Genomic DNA, 23524 nt, shown 5'->3' with positions numbered 1-23524 from the left:
TAGTTTTGCAGGTTGTTTTTTCACTTAATAATGAATAATTTCCTATATATCAAATTGCCTTAGAATCTGAGTTTTGATAGCAGTAATATTTCAAAAATGAATATAGCATAATTTTTTAAAGTCCTCTGTTATTAGATACTTGAGTTGTTTCTTACTTTCTTCTATGATAAATAATGCTGCAGTGTATATATATATATATATACACACAAACACACATATATATAGGTACATATATAAATATTATATATCCCATATAAATAATTGTGTTTATCTGGGACATATATTATTTTTATTAAAAAATTGCCACTGTTAAGAATTTCCAGGGGTCCTTTCTATTGGGGCAGAGTGGAAAGAACATGGCTGTAGGGTCAGGCATCCCTGATCTGTTTGGCTTCCGCCACGTTCTGGATGTGTGACCTTAAGCATGTCACTTCACTCTATTGAGCCTCCTCCTTTCTGTTAACAGGGATCATACTGTACATCCCTCAGTGCTGTGATGAGAACTATACGAGGTGATGAGTACTTCTTTTTCGAGATGGAGTCTTGCTCTGTCACCCAGGTTGGAATGCAATGGCGTGATCTCGGCTTACTGCAACCTCTGCCTCCCAGGTTCAAGCAATTCTCCTGCCTCAGCCTCCCAAATAGCTGGGATTACAGGCACCCACCACCATGCCCAGGTAATTTTTGTATTTTTAGTAGAGACGGGTTTTCACCGTGTTGTTCAGGCTGGTCTTGAACTCCTGACCGCAGGTGATCCACCCGCCTCGGCCTCCCAAAGTGCTGGGTTTACAGATGTGAGCTACCACACCGGGCCTACACAAAGTAGTACTTTCAAAGTGTCTGGCGTGTAGGGTGTACTCAATACATGTTACGTCTCTCTTCATTTGGGATGGATTAGATTGCACATAAGTGTATGCACATGTGTGTTGAGTGAAGTGAAGGAAATATCGTTACAAAATTTTATTCAGTATCAAGAAAAAAGTAAAACTGACTTGCAAATAGACACATTTCAATGGAAAGAATCCTTTCAGTGAAAGACCTATTACAGTTTAAGATATTGATAATGAAAACAGAAATGAAAGCCTTCAAAAGTGTATTTTTCTTTATACTGGGTTGTCCAGTAACTATTCCCTCCCTCCCTCCCATCCCCTTCCTTCGTCAGTGCTTATCTTCAAACTCTATCAGCGGGCAAAACATGTGTACAGCGAGGCTGCGCGAGTGCTCCAGTTTAAGAAGATATGTGAAGAAGCACCTGAAAACATGGTCCAGCTGCTGGGAGAGTTGATGAACCAGAGCCACATGAGCTGCCGGGACATGTATGAGTGCAGCTGCCCTGAGCTGGACCAGCTGGTGGACATCTGTCGGTGAGGCAGCCTGGTGGGGGCCAAGGGATGCCATCAAATAATATTGTTTAAATAAATGGAAAAAGATGCAACATTTCGTAATCTATGGGAATGAAGATTGTTCCCCACTTCCTATATGAGGGGTCTCCGATGATATAGAGCTAAACTTGTTCCCTTCTAAATGCCTGTAGGATGAAAGATTTGATACCTGGCTCCATGATTTTATGGGGCTCTGGGTTTGGAGTCAGTTTGGAGTCAGCTCTTTACATCATGGGAAAGACCTTTCCATCTTTGGATGATTAGGCCTTTCAGGATGGTAACTTTGCTCAGAGCTGGGCCCTGTTAACTTTCTCATGATATGTTTTATTATACTGCTGCTCTGCCAGAAACTCCTGTCCAGTGTCCTAGTTAAGTTTAGTAGTTCTACTCAGAAGAAGGGAGAAAACTGACAGAGGATCTCAAGCTTGATGGGAGTGTGTGGGGAGATTGCTGAAGGAATCACCCAGAAAGCCAGCATTTCCTGCTTTCCAGGTTAAGTTTAGGCATTTTGAGGAAATAAGGGCTGAAGAAAGCCTAGGTGATACATGGTTAATTGAGGCAGAAATGTAAGGAGGACAACGCTTTCACAAACCTAAACACAGCTTCCCTAAAATTGTGAAAGAATGGAGATAATAGAGTTAGTCGTCTTACCCAGGAAGGAGCTCAGTGACCCGGGGAGAACTGAAACTGGGAGAGCTCTCAAACGCTAGATGTTACTTCACTGTGAGAACACAATGCCACACTACAATTAGTAACAGAAATGTAATTAACCACTTGGCACTTGTGGCTTGCCTCAGTCATTGCCACACTCCCAGCCTGAGAAGTTTAAACCAAGTAACTCCAGTGATCACAAATGGCCTGGGTAACCCAACTTGTCAAAAGACTTGAACACAGCATTGATGAAGATCGCTCTGCTGACATGTTTGCTCACTGATTGCCAAAAGCCTTCCCCAGCTTGTTTCATTTTAAGTACCCTTTTCTGAAAATATCAAGGGCCTACTATATGGAAGGGACAAATATTGTTCAGTTCTGGAAATAAGAGGAAGTGGAATTATTTGTGCACAGATCAGGAAGAAATGTCTTTGCCTGGAAGGAAGTGGGATGGTTTGAATCCCACCTGAAAAACTGCGGAAGGGCATTTGCCAGCTTCCTGGAATTCTCAAATGAACTTTCTCTTCCTAGAGTGGTCAACCTGTACTTGTTCTCATGGAGCTTACCTTCTCGTGGCGAAAGAGAGAAATGACCATTAAAATTAATTTGAATGGTAGTGATAAGTGCTATGGAAAAAAGTGAGAAGGAGTACAGACTACAGGGTTAGGTGGGTACTCTTTCTATGGAGTGGTTGAAGAAGGTCACTCTGAGGAAGAGATATTTGAGCAGAGACCTGAAGGAGGTGAATAAATGAGAACAGCAAGTGCACAGGCCCTGAGGTGGATACTTGGCTGTCAGGTGTGAGGCTGAGCAAGCTCAGCATGGCAGAGGGCCAGGAAGGAAGGAGAGGTAGTAGATGAAGTAAGGGAGGAAGTGGGCAGCCATACCACATAGGCTGTGTAGGCCATTGGAAGGCTTCTGGCTTTGAGAAGAGAAAGGGGGCAATGGAAATGCTAGGCAATTCTATGCCAAATATGCTTGGAAGGAAGACTTTTTTGCTGTGTGGGTAAAAGAGAGAAATCAAGACGACTGGTGGGTTTTTGCCCTGAGAAACTTTCCTTGTGCCTCTAAAAGCCACATTTTTGAAAAGCACTCTTCACCATTGTGGGTTAGAGTTATCTTAGAGTACTATCAAATATTAGATCAGGAAGGGGTCTTAGAGATCCAAGAAGGAACTAAGAGATTAAATAATTTGAGTAAGTTTCACATAATGAGTTCATTGGAAAGCTTGGCTCCCAATCCAGTGATTTTGCCACACCTGCCTCTCCCCTTGGGTTATACTGAGATGTGATTACACTCAAATGTCAGTCATATATATGTGTGTGTATGTGTGTGTTTGTAACGTATTTTTATCTCCTAGCTTTGAAGCTTTATGATGGAGGCCTTTGTTGTCATAGTCTCCAGCCTTTGAACATTAAGCAAAGTCATGCTGAGCAGGAACGTAATGTGTAGAGTAGGATAAAAAGTGGGCTGGAAGTTAGGAAGGTTGGATTCTGGCTCTCTTTTCATTCTGCGCTCTGTGAGTTGGAACTGTTGCTTCACTTTGTGATCTTCATTGGCTTTTTCTGTTCTAGCAGTCTCTAGATCTATACATTTAAAAAATATGGCTCTAGTGGAAAAGTTTATGGCTATGTCTTACAGGGGTTTGGAAGAGTACCTCTTATTTATCTTTTCATTTTATTTGTTTTTGGAAAATCCTTTCTTAATGGCAGATAAAGTGTTTCATTTTCATTTGCTGTATTAATTTTCTGAGAAAAATTCAGCTCTGTGAAAAACTTAGGAGCTCCATCACTTTTTCATGATTGTTTTGTTTGGACAATTGCTAAGTATGAAAGTTATTTTCTACTTATTCCATAACTATAAAGGGTTCAACTTTTCCATATTGAAAGATTATCTTCTGGCTTATTGAAGATATTGGCCAGAATAGTTGTCTGGTCCTTAAAGCTTCTTAGACAATTAATTTTTTCTTTTCTGTCACTGTGACCAGCGGATAATATTCTTCAAATGTTTCAGTTGGTTGCAATTTACTGAAAGGTCCTAAGTGGCAGAGCAACCTCAGAGGAGGATAGCCCCAGGGGAGTTAAGCTGATGCAGACATTGATGTCATTCCCTCCTTCAGTCAATACATATTTTCACATGGGTATCTGCGTACCATGTGAAATTGCAGTCTACTGTCCACTTTCAAAAGCTGTGACTTTCTCTTGTGAAGATGTCTGAGAAGCAATGAGGGAAGAAGGAGGGGTTCAGAAGAATGCAGAAATTAGTAGGAGTAAGATAAAGGATGGATAAAGGATGGTTAAAAAGGATGGGGAAGACAGATGGTGGAAGAGTAGCAGGTAGTAACATGGGGAAAGGTTCAATAAATGAACAGTGGAGCTACTCATAAGCCCTAGTTCTTTCTGAAACCGTGTGACTGTCTCACTGGGTCAGGCAGAAAAGGTGTTGGACATACTGGAAAAGGTCCTGGCAAGGCCTGGTGTGAGCCACTGGTGCCACAGACACAACCTCTGGCAAAGTACTGCTTTATTTAAAAACCACCACCACCCCCACAATTCCCTGCCACCATTAAAAATGTTAACATCAGTAGGGAAGGTATGACTAAGACTGGGCAGCCTGAGCAGGTTGCTTGTCTTCCCCAAATGAGGGAAGAGTAGGGAAGCTGAAATGGGTTCAAGGAGGAGCACTGCCAAATATAATCTTTACATCACCCTCCCTGGTTCATTTATGGCACTTCAAAATTCCTTTAGTGTTTCCGAAGGGTTTCTTGGAAACTATTTGTATGAAAAGACAACTAATTGAATGAGTAGATTAAGGACTTGAATACCTAGAATACCTAAGGTGCTATACATAAGCAGAAAATCTTAGAGTGATCTGAACTAGACTGAATTAAAAAGGCATCTCCTAGTTAGCATATAGGACAATGTATAGAACAACTTTGTGACTCAAGTGGGGAGAAGGGGGCTTGGGAAAGAGCACCATTGCTAGCTCTCTTTTTTGGTTGAACCTTTTCCTGCTCTTCAAGAGAAAATCAGTTTAGAATGTAAAGAAAGGAGCAGGGAGGAGGAAAGAAACTATACTTAAAGAGTGGGGCTTTTTTTTTTTTTTTAATTAAATTAATGTTAGAACTTAAATTATATGAAACAAAGTATAATAATGAAGGAAAAAGATAATGTTTGCTGAATTATAAAATATCTTTTGTAACCAAACAAAATGTTAACAGAAAGAAATGACTAAATTTTAAGTAGAATTTACTGGAGAACACAAAACAGTTTTGAAACCAAGTCAGTTATATGTGAGACAGCTCATTCACTATTGGTTCCCTAGTTTCACTTAAGACAAAATAGTTAATGCCTTTTATTTTCATTTTGACACTTGTTGAAATTAGAGAGGATTAATTGCTGCATTATTGCCCAAGCTATTAAGGGAGATGAATGACAAATTTTAGTGGATTAACTATGATTACAAAAGTTAATTTACTTTGTCTTCCTCAGAAGTCTTTCTGCAATGGATTCCATGGTAAGGCTGCTCAGCCTCTGGCACCCTTTCTTTGACAAGGTCATAGTGGGGAAGAATGAAGTGCAAATCCATTGTTACATGCTCTTTCTCCATGACCTTAAGTGCTAATCTGCATACCCTGTCAAAAAAAAAAAAAAAAGAGGGAACTAGCCATTTCAGCTCCCCTTAGGGCTTTACTTCTCTTCGGGCCTCTTTGACTTACGAATATATATGCCATTTGCAGGACCCAAACCCACTGCTCTTCAATGGCCTTTAAGTGGCTTACATTTCTAAAGTAGACTTGCGGGCATATTTTCTTATCCTTTCTCATTTGAACACTGAAGGCTGTGGTTTCTTGACTCTAAAGCAATTTGAAGGTACAGTGTCTAACCTGGCTATAGAAATCATAGAAACTGCTAGAAGGTCCCTTACCTGTGATTCTTGCCATTTCCAGAGAGCAGAAGCTAGAAGTCTTCCCAAGTAAAAAATACACTGCTGACTGCTTATATTACATATAATTTTTAAAAATATTTTAAGGGAAATATTGTAGTCCAGCAGCCATTTATTAGAACCTATGAAATTCCTAGAATTGTGCTGGGCTAGGTTCAGAGAGATAGATGTGACCTGTTCCTAAATTCAAGATTTCCTGAAATAATTTATTTCATATCCATTTGTATAATATATATTTACTTATTTAGAAAGAAATGACACAGAATTTAAATACAAGGCATAATTTCTTACCTTCCGTCTTTCTCAAGTGAGTAGTGCAGTTGGGTCTCTCTGGATCTCCTCCCCACCCTCTCCATTGCTTTGTATCTTGCAACTTCGCGCTTTATGGTCGAATTAGTTCACTTAAAAGTAGGAAATTTGACTTTGGCTATATTGGGTGCCTGGACAGTTAATGCTGTGAATACACAAGGATCAAAGAGAACATTCCTCATCATCTCCATCCCTCATCTGCCCTAGCCTTTGCCATCATGCTTTCTAAAGCAGAGGCTGCCTTGGTTGCTTTAACAAACCCTTCCACATTATTCCCAATCCAGTCATCACAGTTATCAAAGTGGGATCTGAGGGATTTTAGGGTTTTGGGTTCTATAATTCTTGTATTGCCTCTCTGATGTGCAATAGCTTGGAAGATAAATCTTTAATGTTTTCTTGTTCTTCCAGAAAAAGGCACAAACATGAAAAGTTCACTAAACACCCTTGGTTCACTTACTTTTCTTTCTTTATTTAAAGTGTATAGTGGTCTCCTAACTTTTGGTCTTCTCCGAATTTCTGTGGCATATGCCAAAGGGCCTATTAAGTACTAGCAGGGAACACTGCAGACAGACCTTTCTGCCTTTGTAAGTGTATGTAGCTTGGCAGGCTGCTGACCAGCTGCTGGGGCAGCCCTGACTTGTGATCAGATGTGCCACTGACTCGAGGGCAGAAGGCTATTTATAATAGCACTTACCATTCTTGATTTGGGAAATTTGAGCCCTGGTGATTTCAAACCATGTGATGGATACAGTTCAGTCCATTTTCATCTGTAGCAGGCAGGGTGGTGACAGAGCAGCTCTGGAGACTCAGTATTGAATATCTTGACCTACAAAGACTTCCAGCTTCTGCTCCCTGGAAACTGGTAAAAGTCTCAGGAAAATAGACCTCGGGCCCAATTCCTATAGGTTTTACAGCCAGATTAAAAACAATACTCTCAGTTTGCTTTAGGTTCAATTTTGAAAAACCACAGCTTTCAAAAACTGTTCAAATGAGAAAGTATAATAAAATATGCCTTTTAGAAGTTGGACTGAGGACCCTTAAAGACTTGATAACTTGAATGCAGCAAAATGGCATATTTTGGATCTTAGAAAATCAAATAAGAAGGTAGACCATGTCATGGCTGGCTTTAATGCCCATATTTTAGCGTCTTCCAGAGACACTTGAGTGACACCTTAGTTTTCCACGTAAGAGTTTGATGTGACTGCATATGGTAACCATTTTTTTTAAATCCAACAAACTGCAAACAGGCTCTTTGCCAACCTAGGAATTTAGAATAATCCAAGGATCCCAAGGTCAGAGAAATTTTTTAGCCTGTATGATGGGATTTCAGGCTTAGTTCAGCTACTGGGCCATAAGCTGAATGTTTAAGGGATAGGAGAAGATCAGTGATGTTCATTTGTTTGTAAGCATTTTTTTCTTTCTTAAATACCTATTTTCATTTGAAAAGCATATTTTAATATATATAATAAAGCAGGTGATAAAAAGAAATCAACTGAGAAGAATCATTGATGGGAAAATCAATTACTGACATGCAGTAATTCTGATGTTCTAGGGTAGAGGTAGTATTCTATTGATATGTCCAGGAATTAAAGTATCTCATTTAGATTGAAAAAAAGAGACAAAATTGTACTAAATTAATCATAGAGCCTTTAATCCACTAATAATTTGGAGTGGATTTTATTAAGAAGAATTAATTATAAGTACATGTTAACTTTCTTGTCAGGATAAATTGCATCTTTTAAAGCTAAGTGATCTGTGTACATTGTGATAGGGCCTTTCACTTTGGTTAAAATCTTAGGTTTGAAACTGTGCCTGGTTTACAGTAACTAAAATTAACTCTTACTGTGTGGTCCTTTATATAGTTGTTGCCATCCCAATCAGATATATCTCATCTGATGTCAAATTCTGAGTCCAGTAATCAGACCAGCTCCAGAAGGCACAGGGAAGGTGGTGTGGAACTCTAGGGACTGCCATCCTCTTTGTGGAAAGGTTTGCTTAATTTTCCATTAGAGAGTCAACCAATCACCCACCCAACCTGGAGTTTAATAACAAGCTTTTTGTTGATAAGTTTATTCAGTGAACTAGGCTATCTGTTCTAGGGGACTGATTCTTCTTTGTGAAATAGCCCGGACTTAAGAATGCAGCTGAAATAGCCACTGGGGAAACCTTGTATAAGACTGTACATTTTAAATTTTGATTTGCCCTCATTTGGAGTGACCTTCTGATTCAGGGTTGCCTACATTTCTTTTACCATTGCCTGTTTTATTTTAACACCTCCGTCCTGATTTACCTGTAAGCTTGCTATACAACTCTTCAAGTGGCTACTTTATGGAATCAGTATTACAGTGGGTTATTGCTAGTCATGAAATGGGAGGAGTACTGTTGACTTACTACTTGGAGTCAAAACCAGGGACTAGATTTAGATACAATGAAAAAATTCCAAATCACTCTCTGAAACAGTATAAATGTCTTAATGTCCTAAAATGTTTGATGACACCTAAAAACCCCTCATGTATTTTCTTCTTAGAACTTAGATAGGCTATGTATTCTACAAATATCAAGCAAATCAGTTGCATTTTCATTTACAGGTTCTAATATTTTTTTTCTCATTGTTTTAGGAAGTTGGGGGCTCAAGGGTCACGACTTACTGGAGCAGGATGGGGAGGCTGCGCAGTATCAATAGTACCTGCGGACAAGCTGCCCGGCTTCCTAGCCAATGTGCACAAAGCTTATTACCAGAGGAGTGATGGAAGCTTAGCACCAGAGAAGCAGAGTTTGTTTGCTACCAAACCTGGAGGCGGGGCTTTGGTTTTCCTTGAGGCCTGAAAAAATGTAAAAAATCTCAGAGAAACTATTTAGGACACTTAGGAATTGGCAGGACTTTCTATGCCACAGTAAATTAATCTTCTTTCTGTTTTGTATTATGATGAATGGTTGCTATTATATCAAGATATATTTTCAAAGAAATGATTGAAAGCTCTCTATGCTTCATAATGATTATTTTTCCATCTTAAAATATGGTTTTACTATTAAGAGTCAAGATCATGCTTGGACAGATCTTTTAAGAATAATTTACTGAGAATTATTCCTTTGAAGATTTTAAAGATGAATGGTAAAACACACTCTTAATACTGATTACATGAATTGGACTTGAATTAAATATATTGTTAAAATTAAACTGATACCATTGAATTGTATGCATTATTCTTAAATAGAGTTCATTTCCGGTTTCTCTTAGTACTCTTCTTCCTCAAAGTTGTAGTTCTCTGTTGATGATGATGATGATGACGACAGTGATGCCACACATTCTCTCTCAATTTCAGCTTCAGAACGCTATGAAAATAATACATGATTAAAGTTTCACAGATTTTCTTGGACATTGTATAATTGAATGTGAGATTTCTCCAATTATCAAGAGAGTAAGGATTTTTTTTTTTTTCTGACAAAAGGAGGATATGGGAAGAAAATTCAGACTCATTTGAATATTTTTAAACGATGTGATATCATTGAAATAACCACTTTCAATTCTTTTGGCCCTGAGCTATCTCCATTACTTAACAGAAAAACTTAGATAAAAAACACTTTAAGTCTCTTCTATTCACATTGAAATAAAGAATTATCTAGATGATAATTCAGATAATTCAGTTTGTTCATAGAACTTACTTTCTTATCACTCTTTTTCTACTACTTTTTCTCAAATACCTCTCTAATTCAAGAGCCACTTCCAAGAAATCCCACACATTCCTTATATCCCTTCTTTGTTTATCTAGAAAAGCTTGTTTGTATATATGCACCCCAGTATAAAGCAGGTATGCAAGTATGTGGGTGAAAGTGACTATGAAAAGACTTAATGAATTCTGGGATTTGTAACGGTATTGATGGGTACCTCTGTATGTACATCAAGAGTGGGCAGAAATGTTTGGCTAGTGATGGCAAATGACTGGCTTTCTCTCGTGGATGGACTATAGGAAGCACTTTCTGAATTACGTAATGATTTGGACCAAAAAGTATTTTGCTGAAATACTCAGGTAATTGAGATAGCAGTGGTTTTATGGCATGAATTATCCAGAAATATCACAATTACTTATGATTCTGTGATTTCATTAGCTCATTAATGTTTAACTCACAGATTGGGCATCACCCTCTAGAATTTCAGTTTAAGGGAGGCCTGCGCAAAGCTGGTTTTATTTCTTAAAGGATAACAGTCATACATAGAATATTAGGAAAGCCGATATTCTATTTTAAAATAAACTTCTGATGCATTTTCATTCTTAGCAGAAAGGTAAATGCTTGAGAAAGCTTGGGTCAAATTAGTTAAAAGAATTTTGAGTTCTATAAACCCAAAAATCCAAAACCTGTATTTATTTAAATTTATAATCTTTTATTTTTTAATACTGTGCCATTTTCCACAAAGGATTTGTGGTTGGTATATAATTCTTTAGAGATACCTGGATCAGTGTAACAAAAAAAAAAAGGCGCTTGTCATTGCTTTGCTGTTCCATTTAAAATTTTCACTAGGTGATTTCTTCTTCACAAAAGGTGAGTAAAAATTTCCAGTGTGCACTCTTCTTTGGGGGACACACATGGTCATCTAAGCGAGGGATCTATTCTATATGTGTTTTGATTTCTCTCTTGAAAAAAAGAACTATGTTTCAGTCTTACCATCACTGTGTGGTATTCTAGACATTATGAGAGATGCCGAACTTACCTGGAAGGGATAGGGCCGGGGCCATTAGAAGAAAGATCATGCAGTAAGTGGATTTTGAGCATGGCCCTAAAGGATGAGTAGAGTTTAAAAGCTGTGGAGTGCACACTGCAGATGAGCAAAGCCTATGGGTACAGGCCGACATGGTGCATGGAGGAGGCTCAGTGAGAGTGAAGGGTTTGCTTTGGTATGTTGTGAAGAACAAGATTGACTATGCTGGCTGGAGTTAGCTTTTGAAGAGTCAAATCCAGGCAGCATTTAGATCAGGGGTTACAGCCCAGCAGCCCACGGGCCACATCTGGTCTGGAGATGTATATAGTTTGACCCACAGAATGACTAAAAACTTGGGCTCCAAATCAGGAGATTGTACAAGCAGTATCACATATTCTGGATTACTCAGAATCTGGATTACTGAGTGGTGGAATATCTGATACTACTTGTCCTACATTTCTGCAGGGCATCAATGAACTAGGGCTGAGATAGTAGCTGTCTTGTTAGATGAGGCACGGCTTTCCAGTGCGCTACAGTTTCCACAACTGCTTGTATAATAATTTCCCTGACACTCAAATCATTTACCACTTACCAGCTGGGGTCACTTGCCCTTTATCAGCACACTTGCACTGTTGTTTTCCTATTCTAATTAGGTATTTCTCTGTGCCCATATCTTTATCAATAGTAGGGAAGATAGACCCAAAAAAAAAAGAAAAATGAGTATTTTCGTGTGTGGATGTAAAAAATAGTCTTTAGCTGGGAGCGGTGGCATGTGCCTGCTGTCCCAGCTACTTGGGAGGCTGAGACAGGAGGATCACTTGAGCTGAGGACCTCAAGGCTGCAGCACTGCACTCCAGCCTGGGTGACAGGTGACAGAGTGAGACCCTGTTTCAACAAAAAAATAAAAAGAATAGTCCTGTTTGCTTATTATACTGTCCTGTTTGTATATTATACAACACCCAGGTGTTTCACCACTTTCTCACTTTTCTGACCCATGTAGGAATTTGATTTGACCCATTTTTGACATTATACTAGCAGCCAATGGGATTGCTCCAGATTTTTGAGTGGAAGCCTTGACATGCTGAAAATAAAAGGCTCTCCTCTATTCCTGACCTCCAGTTGTCCAACCTTCAGACATATTGTACACTAGTCTCTATATGTTCTTGTCTGTTGGGAGGGAGGAGGCCCTTCAGACTTAACAAGACTGCCCATATGTAAAGAGAAGCGAAAGAGAAGATGACAAGGAAAATCAGAAAGATGGAACAGGCTCCTTTCTTTCCTTCCTTTCTCATACTTGAGTCCTATTTAGAACCTTATGATATTCTGCCTTGTGTTTCCATTAATTGAGGGCAGGGTCCATCCATCTAACACAGCTGTTGGTACCCAATATGATTTTGTTGAATTATTAATGAAAAACAAAATACAGCTTCAAACATCAGTGATTATTAGTTTGTAATTCTAACTGCATTTGGAGCTTTTCAGTTACATAAACCGTTCCTGGTCAGAAGCTGGAAATGGGGAACGTGAATGTGAGTTGTCACTCAATATGTAAAACAGAGATTTTCTTACATGTGCATGTGGATGATTAAATGACAAGAATGTATCCTCTTCTGCCACTGTAATTTGGATGTGCCACCATACATTCTTATGAAATATTGTCCAGTCTATATAAAAGAAGCTAGAGAGAGAATTCTCAATTATTTTCAGAAAGAAAACATACCAGTTCATGTAGAAACTTCTCAAAGTCCTGTTTCACTTCGTGAGGTTTCTTGGTAGCTTTTGCTTGGAGTCTAATAATGGAATGAAGAAAATCAGTAACCAAACTAATTGTCCTTATACTGACACCATCTAATAAGCAACATTTATTAAGAATTTAATATACTGGGCATTTGCCCAGCACTTTACATATATTAATTCAATTACCCTTAAAACTTCTGAAGTAGGCACTACTATTATCCTATTTTATAAATGAGGAAACAGGCTTAGATAGGTTCGGACACCCACCCCCGCTGCATGTGCGTGCATGCACACACACACACACACACACACACACACACACACAGCAGTCATACATCTAGCAAGGAGACGGTCTGAACCCAAGCATTATGACTCAGGCCTTCAATTCCACCCACTGTGTGGTTCTCATCCCAGCAGTGGCACATCCTCTTCAGTTAGATGGTTCACAGAGTATTGCTTTAACTGATTCCACTCATGAGGCTCTAGCCCAGACTTTAAGGAGTGACAGTGGGGAGAGAAGAGTAAAAGAGACTGGCGAGGGAGAGATACAGGGAAGAAAGAGAGGGAGATGGAAAAGGCCAGTGGGTAAGAGTGCTTACTAGACTGTAAGCTCATTGTGAGCAGGGATCCAGGAATCTCATCGTATCTATCACCAAGTATTCATTCAAGAAATATTTATGAAGGACTTGAATGGTTGAATTCAGGAAGCAGCAGGAACTTTTCCAGAGATCTAAGAATGAGGGGAGAAGCAATGGTAGCTAGGCAAGGAAGGATAGAAACTTGAGACAAGGAGAAACATTAGTAAAAGTAACAAAGATGAGAGAAAGAGAAACGGAATAAAGGATGTATAAGACTATTAATTTCACTGGCAATTTTCAAGTGACATACTTAAAAACTATTTTTCCATAAAATTGGCAGGAAGTAAAATTTTCTGCAAATCCCAAATACACGTTGCTGAAGCAGCCAGTTTAGATGAGCTATTTAACCCCTTGCCAGGCCTATCCGAGGTGTCTTCAGCATTTAGACCAGCACACCCCGAAGGCAGAGTGGGATTACTTAGTCGGAGGTTCTCTTGCATTCGTGCTCTGTGACTGGCACATGCCCCCTCACTCATTCTCTCTCTGCTTGTTTTGTCTTCTCAAGCTGGGTTTCCTCCTCACTGATTGCTCTTTAGGCCTCACATTTTTCCTTCCATGCTTGTCTCAAATCTGGCTCTTACGGTGTCGATTCTCAGTAACACCTTCTTAGAATCTCCTTGAACTGCACAGTATCCTTAGAATCTGTCTCATCTCACTAAGTTAAAATCACTCCCTCTTCCAAGTCACTCTTCTAGTTTACAATCTCCCCTCTTAAAAAAAATAACAGTTTTATTCAGATATATGTTACATACCATAAAATTGAACCATTAAAGTGTACAGTTCAGTGGTTTTAGTATATTCATGAAGTTTTATAACATTACTAATCCTCCCTCTTTCTGATTGCCTTTCCTCTCATGAATATCTCTTTTCAAGATTACAAATGGAAGCTCATACACTGTGCCTATAACTTTAACAAGCACATGGGATTTATGTATCCGAATGCGTATTTTTCAACAATGTGCCATTGCATTAAACATATTTGAATACTTCTTGTGAGTTACTCTGAAAATTGTCCTACATTCCTCTGCATATTCTCAGTGGTGAAAACTTGTCCTGTGTGGATTTGATCTTTGGAAACTTGTAAGAGTCACCCGGAATGGAACCTTATAACAGGTGTTGTGAAGCAGGAAGCTAGGTGATAAAGTTTTTGGTGAAAAGTGAGATAAGATCCTAAAGTAGTGGGTTTAATTTTCTCATGTGACTGGAAAACTAGCTTTGTAAGTTCTAAAATCGTATTTAGAAGTATGAAGTGTGACTGGCACAAAGTTACCGTCTCCCTAGGGGGCTTGTTTGAAGGGCTGGACTTGTCTAATACTTCTTATTCTGCACGTGCTTGCCGGTGTGTTGTAAGAAGTAGGTTAATCTCAATACTTTATAGTTTTTCTTCTTATGGTTTAATTTATAAAATAAACAAATGAGTCCCTTCATTGAGGAAAAATGTTTATATGCATAGGGGAAGAAGAGAAATAAAAAACTAGCCCAAGAGAGACCAGCTAAATCGGTTGTTTTTCTAGTTTACAACTTTCATAGGATGGGGCACGCTTATCGGTTTATTTTGAAAAGGACTTGAGCTTAAGTCCTGTGGCTGGAGAGGAAAAAGTAGATGATGATAATGTTTAGCGATTAATTAAATGATCAGAGTAGATTATTTTGTGAATAAAGAAAGTTAAAATGTTACTCCAGATTAACTGTTAACTAGAAAACTTTTTTTGCAGTTTTGTGGTTTTATGTAACATCTCTTCAATTAAAGATGATCTTAAGCACTACCAATTGAATAAGAGACAAACCTATCAAGCTCCTTGTCAATTCTTTCCTGCCGCCATTTTAGAAGTTTTAGTTCTTCATTAATTCTGAGCTTTTCCCTATAAAGTCAAAATTTGAAGTTAAATTTTAAAATAATGCAGGCATTACTAATTGGAAAAGAATAAATCAGCAATTTACTGATAATACATGTGTTAATAAAAGCCCTCGACAAACCAATTCATTCCCTCCCTATGCACTATTTAGTGTAAAGAATCCCTCAGCACATTCCCTCTTACAAACATGTGCCGACGGTATCACCTACCATGCCTGACGACAGCTGGACTCCACCTTCTGCTACCATGGGGGCCCTCTGGAAAGGTGTCCATCCCTGTTTTTCCCACTAAGTGCAGGAAGTCTAAGGGGTATGTGTGTGTGGACGTACACATGCATCTGTGGGTGGGTGGGCGGGAGGGGAATGGGGACCCTTGGAAAACGGGGGTGCAGGCTTTTAGATCTGCGCACTGGATAGGACATAACCGGTGGTCCTCCGTTTACCTCTCTTGGAGGTGCTCCTTGGACAGCAGGAGGCACCCAAAAGGGAGGATCATCTTTTCTCCCCCTAAAGGCAATGACATCTCAAGGCAGTAACTTTGATAGCATGGACAGAAGAAGTGGACCCTGCCAATTTGTTCTTGTAAAAATTGATGGATATTCTCTCATTAACCCATTCCTAGCTTCCTAGCACGTAAGATTACCATGGCTGACCACAAGCAATTATTTAAATTAAGTACAAATAACTGAAAATGTTCCCCCAAGAAAACATTTCAGGAAGGACTTTGCTCTCTTGATTTCCTTGCTTGACACCAGCCCAGCTGCCACCCCAGCTCCAGGGAATTCCTTCTACTGCAGGGAACCTTTCTGCTGGTCTTCCAGGGCTTATCTTTGTAAATGGACGATACTCCAATCTCCACTCCCTGGAGCTCTTGCCTCTTCCTGTTGAGGTGCACCCCTCCAGTCACACCAAGCAAAGCTGCTTTCCTTTCTTCTGTCCCTCTCACTCGCCATGGTTCCATGGTTACAACATACACCCTTGACACTTACCTGAAAAGAATCTCTGAGTCTGTAAGATGCTCAGACATGACTCTCATGATTAACATAAGGAACTTAGTTTAGATGATTTCTCTGTTTCCAGCTCTAAAAAAGTATTATATTTAACAATAGTATAGCATCAACTTACATCCTAAAATCCTTTTGGTTCCTTGCAAATTGTCTTTTTGCCTCCTTTATAACATCACGGTATGTTGGAGCAGGTAGTGTGCTAGGCTTATTATTAAGGAATGATTTTAATTAGGAACATTTGGGAAGTAAATACTACCCTTCACAGAGGGACCAAGGGGACTATGTGACTTCACTTTTCAGTAATGAAGAGTCTCAAGTATAAACATGAATATTATGTCCGAAGTTACACCCAGAGGACTGAAAGAAGGCAACACCACTTTAAACTTGTCCCATTATCTCAACCATAGCAACCACAGGGCACTATGATTTAATAGTTTCATAAATCCTGTAATTACCTTACCTTTTGTGTGTCTTTGTTTTAAAAGCAGCAACTTGTTAAATGTAAAAACTAAAAATTACCAAAATATTAAAAATGTACCAAAATTCATTTTTTTCTTATTTATTTCTGAGACAGGTCTTGCTTTGTCACCCAGGCTGGAGTGTGGTAGCATGATCATAGTTCACTGTGGCCTCAAACTCCTGGGCTCAAAGGAATCCTCCTGCCTCAGCTTCCTAAGTACTTGTAGACGGGATCTGCTCTCTTGCCCAGACTGGTCTTGAACTTCAAACTCCTGGGCTCAAGCAATCTTCCTGCCTTGGCCTCCCAAAGTATTGGGATTACAGGCATGAGCCACAACACCCAGCTTTCATTTTCACATATACTGAGAACCTTAAAGACTCTTTATTTCTAAGAGGCTTTGGGGGTAACTGGCAGCATGTGTGGCTGCCTTAGCCTGGTTTCCGCTCTCTGCCCAGAAGAAAGGTGGTAATCAGAATGCCCAAGTATGCTGCTCAAGAAGCTGGGTTCCTCTGTCCTGTCTGTTTCTGGTACAGCCTGTGGATATGTCCTAACCTTGGCCTTAACCCATGCCTGATCTGGCAAAGCAGCCACTTCCCTTTTGAAGTGGCAATTGACCAGTATTGGCCAATATTAGCAAGGAGACAAGCTCCTCTGCTTGTGTTAAATGAAGACCTTAGCCTCGCTGTTAACACTAGGAGCTCTTAAACCTCTGCCATCACTAAGATATAGGGGATGAACTGTCCTCTTACAGCCCCGCTCCCATTGTGAAACTTCAGTATTACCTCTTTCTCTGAATGTAGTTTGCCCATTTTTAAAAAAACTTTATTTTCTGTTTCAAGGCTGTTGCTGATGCTCATTTTATTTATTTTTCACTAAGTATTTTATTCATTTATTTGAATAATTTATTTCTCACTTGGTACGTACTTTTTAAAAAATAGTTTCAACTTTTATTTTAGATTCAGGAGGTACATGTGCAGGTTTGGTGCATGGGTATATTTCATGATGTTGAGGTTTGGGGTACAAATGATCCTGTCACCCAGGTAGTGCGCATAGAACACGATAGTTTTTCAACACTTGCTCCCCTCCCTTCCCTTCTCTTATAGTATGCAGTGTCTACTGTTGACACCTTTATGTCCATGAGTACCCAATATTTAGCTCCCACTTATAGTGAGAACATGTGGTATTTGGTTTTCTGCTCCTGTATTATTTACTTAGGATAATGGCCTCCATCTGCATTCATGTTGCTGCAAAGGAAATGAGTTCGTCCTTTATTCATGAACATGTAGAATTCCACGGTGTATATGTATGACATTTTCTTTATCCAGTCTGCCGTTGGTGGGGATCTACGTTGATTCCATGTCTTTGCTATTGTGAATAGTGCTGCAATGAATATATGAGTACATGTGTCTTTTTGGTAGAATAATTTATTTTTCTTTTGAGTATAATGGGACTGCTGGGTTGAATGGTAGTTCTGTTTTAAGTTCTTTGAGAAATCTCCAACTACTTTTGACAGTGCCTGAACTAATTTACGTTCCCACCAACAATGTATAAGCATTCCTTTTCTCTGCAGCCCATCAGCATCTGTTGTTTTTTGACTTTTTAATAATAGTCATCCTGACTGGAGTAAGATGATATCTCATTGTAGTTTTCATTTGCATTTCTCTGGCAATGAGTGATGCTAAGCATTTTTGCATATGTTTGTCGGACACTTGCATATCTTTGTTTGAAAAGTGCCTGTTCATATCATTTGCCCACTTTTCTTTTTTTTTTTTTAGTATTATACTTTAAGTTCTGGGATACATGTGCAGAACATGTAGGTTTGCTACATAGGTATACACATGTCATGGTAGTTTGCTGCACCCATCAACCCATCATCTACATTAGGTATTTCTCCTAATGCTATGTCTCCCATAGCCCCACTCCCCTGACAGGCCCTGGTGTGTGATGTTCCCCTCCCTGTGTCCATGTGTTCTCATTGTTCACCTCCCACTTATGAGTGAGAATATGTGGTGTTTGGTTTTTCTGTTCTTGTGTTAGTTTGCTGAGAATGATGGTTTCCAGCTTCATCCATGTCCCTGCAAAGAACATGAACTCATCTTTTTTATGGCTGCATAGTATTCCATGGCATATATGTGCCACATTTTCTTTATCCAGTCAATCATTGATGGGCATTTGAGTTGGTTCCAAGTCTTTGCTATTGTGAACAGTGCTGCAATAAACATACGTATGCATGTGTCTTTATAGTAGAATGATTTAGAATCCTTTGGGTATAGACCCAGTAATGGGATTGCTGGGTCAAATGGCATTTCTAGTTCTAGATCCTTGAGGAATTGCCACATTGTCTTCCATAATGGTCAAACTAATTTACACTCCCAACAACAGTGTAAAAGTGTTCCTATTTCTCCACATCCTCTCCAGCATCTGTTGTTTCCTGACTTTTTGATGATCACTATTCTAACTGGTGTGAGATGGTATCTCATTGTAGTTTTGATTTGCATTTCTCTAATGACCAGTGATGATGAGCTTTTTTTCATATGTTTGTTGGCTGCATAAATGTCTTCTTTTGAGAAGTGTCTGTTCTTATCTTTTGCCCACTTTTTCATGGGGCTGTTTTCTTCTTGTAAATTTGTTTAAGTTCCTTATGGATTCTGGATATTAGCCCTTTGTCAGACGGATAGATTGCAAAAATCTCCCATTCTGTAGGTTGCCTGTTCACTCTGCTGACAGTTTCTTTTGCTGTGCAAAAGCTCTTTAATCAGATCCCATTTATCAATTTTGGCTTTCGTTGCCATTGCTTTTGGTGTTTTAGTCATGAAGTCTTCCATGCCTGTGTCCTGAGTGATATTGCCTATGGTTTTAGGTCTTACGTTTAAGTCTTTAATCCATCTTGAGTTAATTTTTATATAAGGTGTAAGGAAGGGATCCAGTTTCAGCTTTCTGCATATAGCTAGCCAGTTTTCCCAACACCATTTATTAAATAGGGACTCCTTTCCCCATTGCTTGTGTTATCAGATTTGTCAAAGATCAGATGGTTGTAGATGCGTGGCATTATTTCTTAGGCCTCTGTTCTGTTCCGTTGGTCTATATATCTGTTTTGGTACCAATGCCATGCTGTTTTGGTTACTGTAGCCTTGTAGTATAGTTTGAAGTCAGGTAGTGTGATGCCTCCAGATTTGTTCTTTTTGCTTAGAATTGTCTTGGCTATGTGGGCTCTTTTTAGGTTCCATGTGAAATTTAAAGTCATTTTATTCCAATTATGTGAAGAAAGTAAATGGTAGCTTGATGGGGATAGCACTGAATCTATAAATTACTTTGGGCAGTATGGGCATTTTCATGATATTGATTCTTCCTATCCATAAGCATGGAAAGTTTTTCCATTTGTTTGTGTCATCTTTTATTTCACTGAGCAGTGGTTTGTAGTTCTCCTTGAAGAGATCCTTCACATCCCTTGTAAGTTGGATTCTTAGGTATTTTATTCCCTTTGTAGCAATTGTGAATGGGAGTTCACTCATGATTTGGCTCTCTGTTTGTCTGTTATTGGTGTATAGAAATGCTTGTAATTTTTGCACATTGATTTTGTATCCTGAGACTTTGCTGAAGTTGCTTATTAACTTGAGGAGATTTTGGGCTGAGATGATGGTGTTTTCTAAATATACAGTCATGTCATCTGCAAACAGAGAAAATTTGATTTCCTCGTTTCCTAATTGAATACCCTTTATTTGTTTCTCTTGCCTGGTTGCCATGGACAGAACTTCCAATACTATGTTGAATAGGAGTGGTGAGAGAGGGCATCCTTATCTTGTGCTGGTTTCCCAAGGGAATGCTTCCAATTTTTGCCCATTCAGTATGATATTAGCTGTGGGTTTGTCATAAATAGCTCTTATTATTTTGAGATACATTCCATCAATGCCTAGTTTATTGAGAGTTTTTTGCATGAAGGGCTGTTGAATTTTGTCGAAGGCCTTTTCTGCATCTATTGAGATAATCATGTGGTTTTTGTCGTTGGTTCTGTTTATGTGATGGATTATGTTTATTGATTTGCGTATGTTGAACCAGGCTTGCATCCCAAGGATGAAGCTGACTTGATCGTGATGGATAAGCTTTTTGATGTGCTGCTGGATTCTGTTTGCCAGTATTTTATTGAGGATTTTTGCATCAATGTTCATCAGGGATAATGGCCTGAAATTTTCTTTTTTTTGTTGTGTCACTGTCACATTTTGGTATCAGGATGATGCTGACCTCATAAAATGAGTTAGGGAGGATTCCCTCTTTTTCTATTGTTTGGAATAGTTTCAGGAGAAATGGTACCAGCTCCTCTTTGTACCTCTGGTAGAATTCAGCTGTGAATCCGTCTGGTCCTGGACTTTTTTGGCTGGTAGGCTATTAATTGCTGCCTCAACTTCAGAACTTGTTATTGCTCTATTTAGGGATTCAACTTCTTCCTGGTTTAGTCTTGAGAGGATGTATGTGTCCAATAATTTATCCATTTCTTCTAGATTTTCTAGTTGATTTGTGTAGAGATGTTTATAGTATTTTCTGTGGGTAGCTTGTATTTCTGTGGGATCAGTGGTGATATCCCCTTTACCATTTTTTATTGCATCTATTTGATTCTTCTCTTTTTTTTCTTTTAGTCTGGCTAGTGGTCTATCTATTTTGTTGATCTTTTCAAAAAACCAGCTCCTAGAATCATGGATTTTTTGAAGGGTGTTTTTGTCTCTTTTTCAGTTCTGCTCTGATCTTAGTTATTTCTTGCCTTCTGCTAGGTTTTGAATGTGTTTGCTCTTGCTTCTCTAGTTCTTTCAATTGTGATGTTAGGGTGTCGATTTTAGATCTTTCCTGCTTTCTCTTGTGGGCATTTAGTGCTATACATTTCCCTCTACACACTGCTTTAAATCTGTCCCAGAGATTCTGGTACGTTGTGTCTTTGTTCTTATTGGTTTCAAAGAACATCTTTATTGCTGCCTTCATTTCTTTATTTACCCAGTAGTCATTCAGGAGCAGGTTGTTCCTGTTTCCATGTAGTTGAGCAGTTTCCATGTAGTTGTGCAGTTTTGAGTGAGTTTCTTAATCCTGAGTTCCGATTTGATTGCACTGTGGTCTGAGAGACTGTTTGTTATGATTACCATTCTTTTGCATTTGATGAGGAGTGTTTTAATTCCAATTATGTGGTCAATTTTAGAATAAGTGCGATGTGGTGCTGAGAAGAAGGAAGAATGTATATTCTGTTGATTTGGGGTGGAGGGTTCTGTAGATGTCTATTAGGTCTGCTTGGTCCAGAGCTGAGTTCAAGTCCTGGATATCCTTGTTAATTTTTTGACTTGTTGATCTAATATTGACAGTGGGGTGTTAAAGTCTCCCACTATTATTTTGTGGGAGTCTAAGTCTTTTTGTAGGTCTCTAAGAACTTGCTTTATGAATATGGGTCCTCCTGTATTGGGTGCATATGTATTTAGGATAGTTAGCTCTTCTTGTTGCACTGATCCCTTTACTATTAAGTAATGCCCTTTTTTGTCTCTCTTGATCTTTGCTGGTTTAAAGTCTGTTTTATGAGAGACTAGGATTGCAACCCCTGTTTTTTTTTTTGCTTTCCATTTGCTTGGTAAATATTCCTCCATCCCTTTATTTTGAGCCTATGTGTGTCTTTGCACAAGAGATGGGTCTCCTAAATATAGCACACTGATAGGTCTTGACTCTTTATCCAATTTGACAGTCTGTGTCTTTTAATTGGGGTATTTAGTCCATTTACATTTAATGTTAATATTGTTATGTGTGAATTTGATCCTGCCATTATGATTCTATCTGGTTGTTTTGCCCATTAATTGATGTAGTTTCTTCATAGCATTGATGGTCTTTACAATCTGGCATGTTTCTGCAGTGGCTGGTACTGGTTATTCCTTTCCATGTTTAGTGCTTCCTTCAGGAGCTCTTGTGGGGCAGGCCTGATGGTGACAAAACCTCTCGGCATTTCCTTGTCTGTAAAGGATTTTATTTCTCCTTCACTTATGAAGCTTAGTTTGGCAGGATATGAAATTCTGGGTTGAAAATTCTTTTCTTTAAAAATGTTGAATATTGGCCGTCAATCTCTTCTGGCTAGTAGGGTTTCTGCCGAGAGATTTGCTGTTAGTCTGGTGGGCTTCCCTTTGTGAGTAACCTGACCTTTCTCTCTGGCTGCCCTTAACATCTTTTCCTTCATTTCAACCTTGGTGATCTGCGAATTATGTGTCTTGGGGTTGCTATTCTTGAGGAATATCTTTGTGGCGTTCTCTGTATTTCCTGAATTTGAATGTTGGCCTGCCTTGCTAGGTTGGGGATGTTCTCCTGGATAATATCCTGAAGAGTGTTTTCCAACTTGGTTCCATTCTCTCTGTCACTTTCAGGTACACCAATCAAATGTTTGGTCTTTTCACATAGTCCCATATTTGTTGGAGGCTTTGTTTCTTTTCATTCTTTTTTCTCTAATCTTGTCTTCTTGCTTTATTTCATTGAGTTGATCTTCAGTCTCTGATATCCTTTCTTCCGCTTGATCGATTCGGCTATTGATACTTGTGTATGTTTCACGAAGTTCTCGTGGTGTGTTTTTCAGCTCCATCAGGTCATTTATGTTCTTCTCTAAACTGGTTATTCTAGTTAGCAATTCATCTAACCTTTTTTCAAGGTTCTTAGCTTGCTTGCATTGGATCAGAACATACTCCTTTAGCTCACAGGAGTTTGTTATTACCCACCTTCTGAAGCCCACTTCTGTCAGTTTATCAAACTTATTCTCCGTCCAGTTTTGTTCCCTTGCTGGCAAGGAGCTGTGATTCTTTGGCAGAGAAGAGGTGTTCTGGTTTTTGGAATTTTCAGT

At 39.0% G+C, this 23524-nt stretch overlaps 2 protein-coding genes across 14 annotated transcripts in view; one reads left to right on the top strand and one right to left on the bottom strand.

The window, feature by feature from the left end:
* The window catches only part of LOC105490574 (galactokinase 2), a 275378-nt gene that overhangs the window by 162889 nt on the left and 88965 nt on the right, over window positions 1–23524 (top strand). For 7 of the 11 annotated variants that reach the window (XM_011756346.3, XM_011756355.3, XM_011756391.3 and 4 more), the window contains 2 exons: window positions 1163–1364; window positions 8906–9200. In XM_011756346.3, coding sequence (XP_011754648.1) covers window positions 1163–1364; window positions 8906–9113 — 410 coding nt within the window. In that variant the 3' untranslated portion in view covers window positions 9114–9200. Of the gene's footprint in view, window positions 1–1162; window positions 1365–8905; window positions 9201–23524 lie in introns of those variants that run through there. The other 4 variants (XR_003019991.2, XM_011756364.3, XR_011625304.1 and 1 more) reach the window with 3 other exon arrangements.
* The window catches only part of LOC105490614 (family with sequence similarity 227 member B), a 283260-nt gene continuing 269080 nt past the window's right edge, over window positions 9345–23524 (bottom strand). Inside the window, exons 14-17 of one of the 3 annotated variants that reach the window (XM_011756416.3) lie at window positions 16339–16416; window positions 15146–15220; window positions 12704–12773; window positions 9345–9620 (exon numbers count right to left, since the gene is read on the bottom strand). In XM_011756416.3, the coding sequence (XP_011754718.2) occupies window positions 9522–9620; window positions 12704–12773; window positions 15146–15220; window positions 16339–16416 (322 nt within the window). In that variant the 3' untranslated portion in view covers window positions 9345–9521. Of the gene's footprint in view, window positions 9621–12552; window positions 12662–12703; window positions 12774–15145; window positions 15221–16338; window positions 16417–23524 lie in introns of all 3 variants that reach the window. The other 2 variants (XR_011625306.1, XR_011625305.1) reach the window with 2 other exon arrangements.

This window comes from Macaca nemestrina, chromosome 7 (genome assembly GCF_043159975.1).
Source record: "Macaca nemestrina isolate mMacNem1 chromosome 7, mMacNem.hap1, whole genome shotgun sequence".
Classification (NCBI taxonomy): Eukaryota; Metazoa; Chordata; class Mammalia; order Primates; family Cercopithecidae; genus Macaca; species Macaca nemestrina.
Note: the sequence above shows the minus strand (reverse complement) of the source record. Positions and strands in the feature narration are given on the sequence as shown.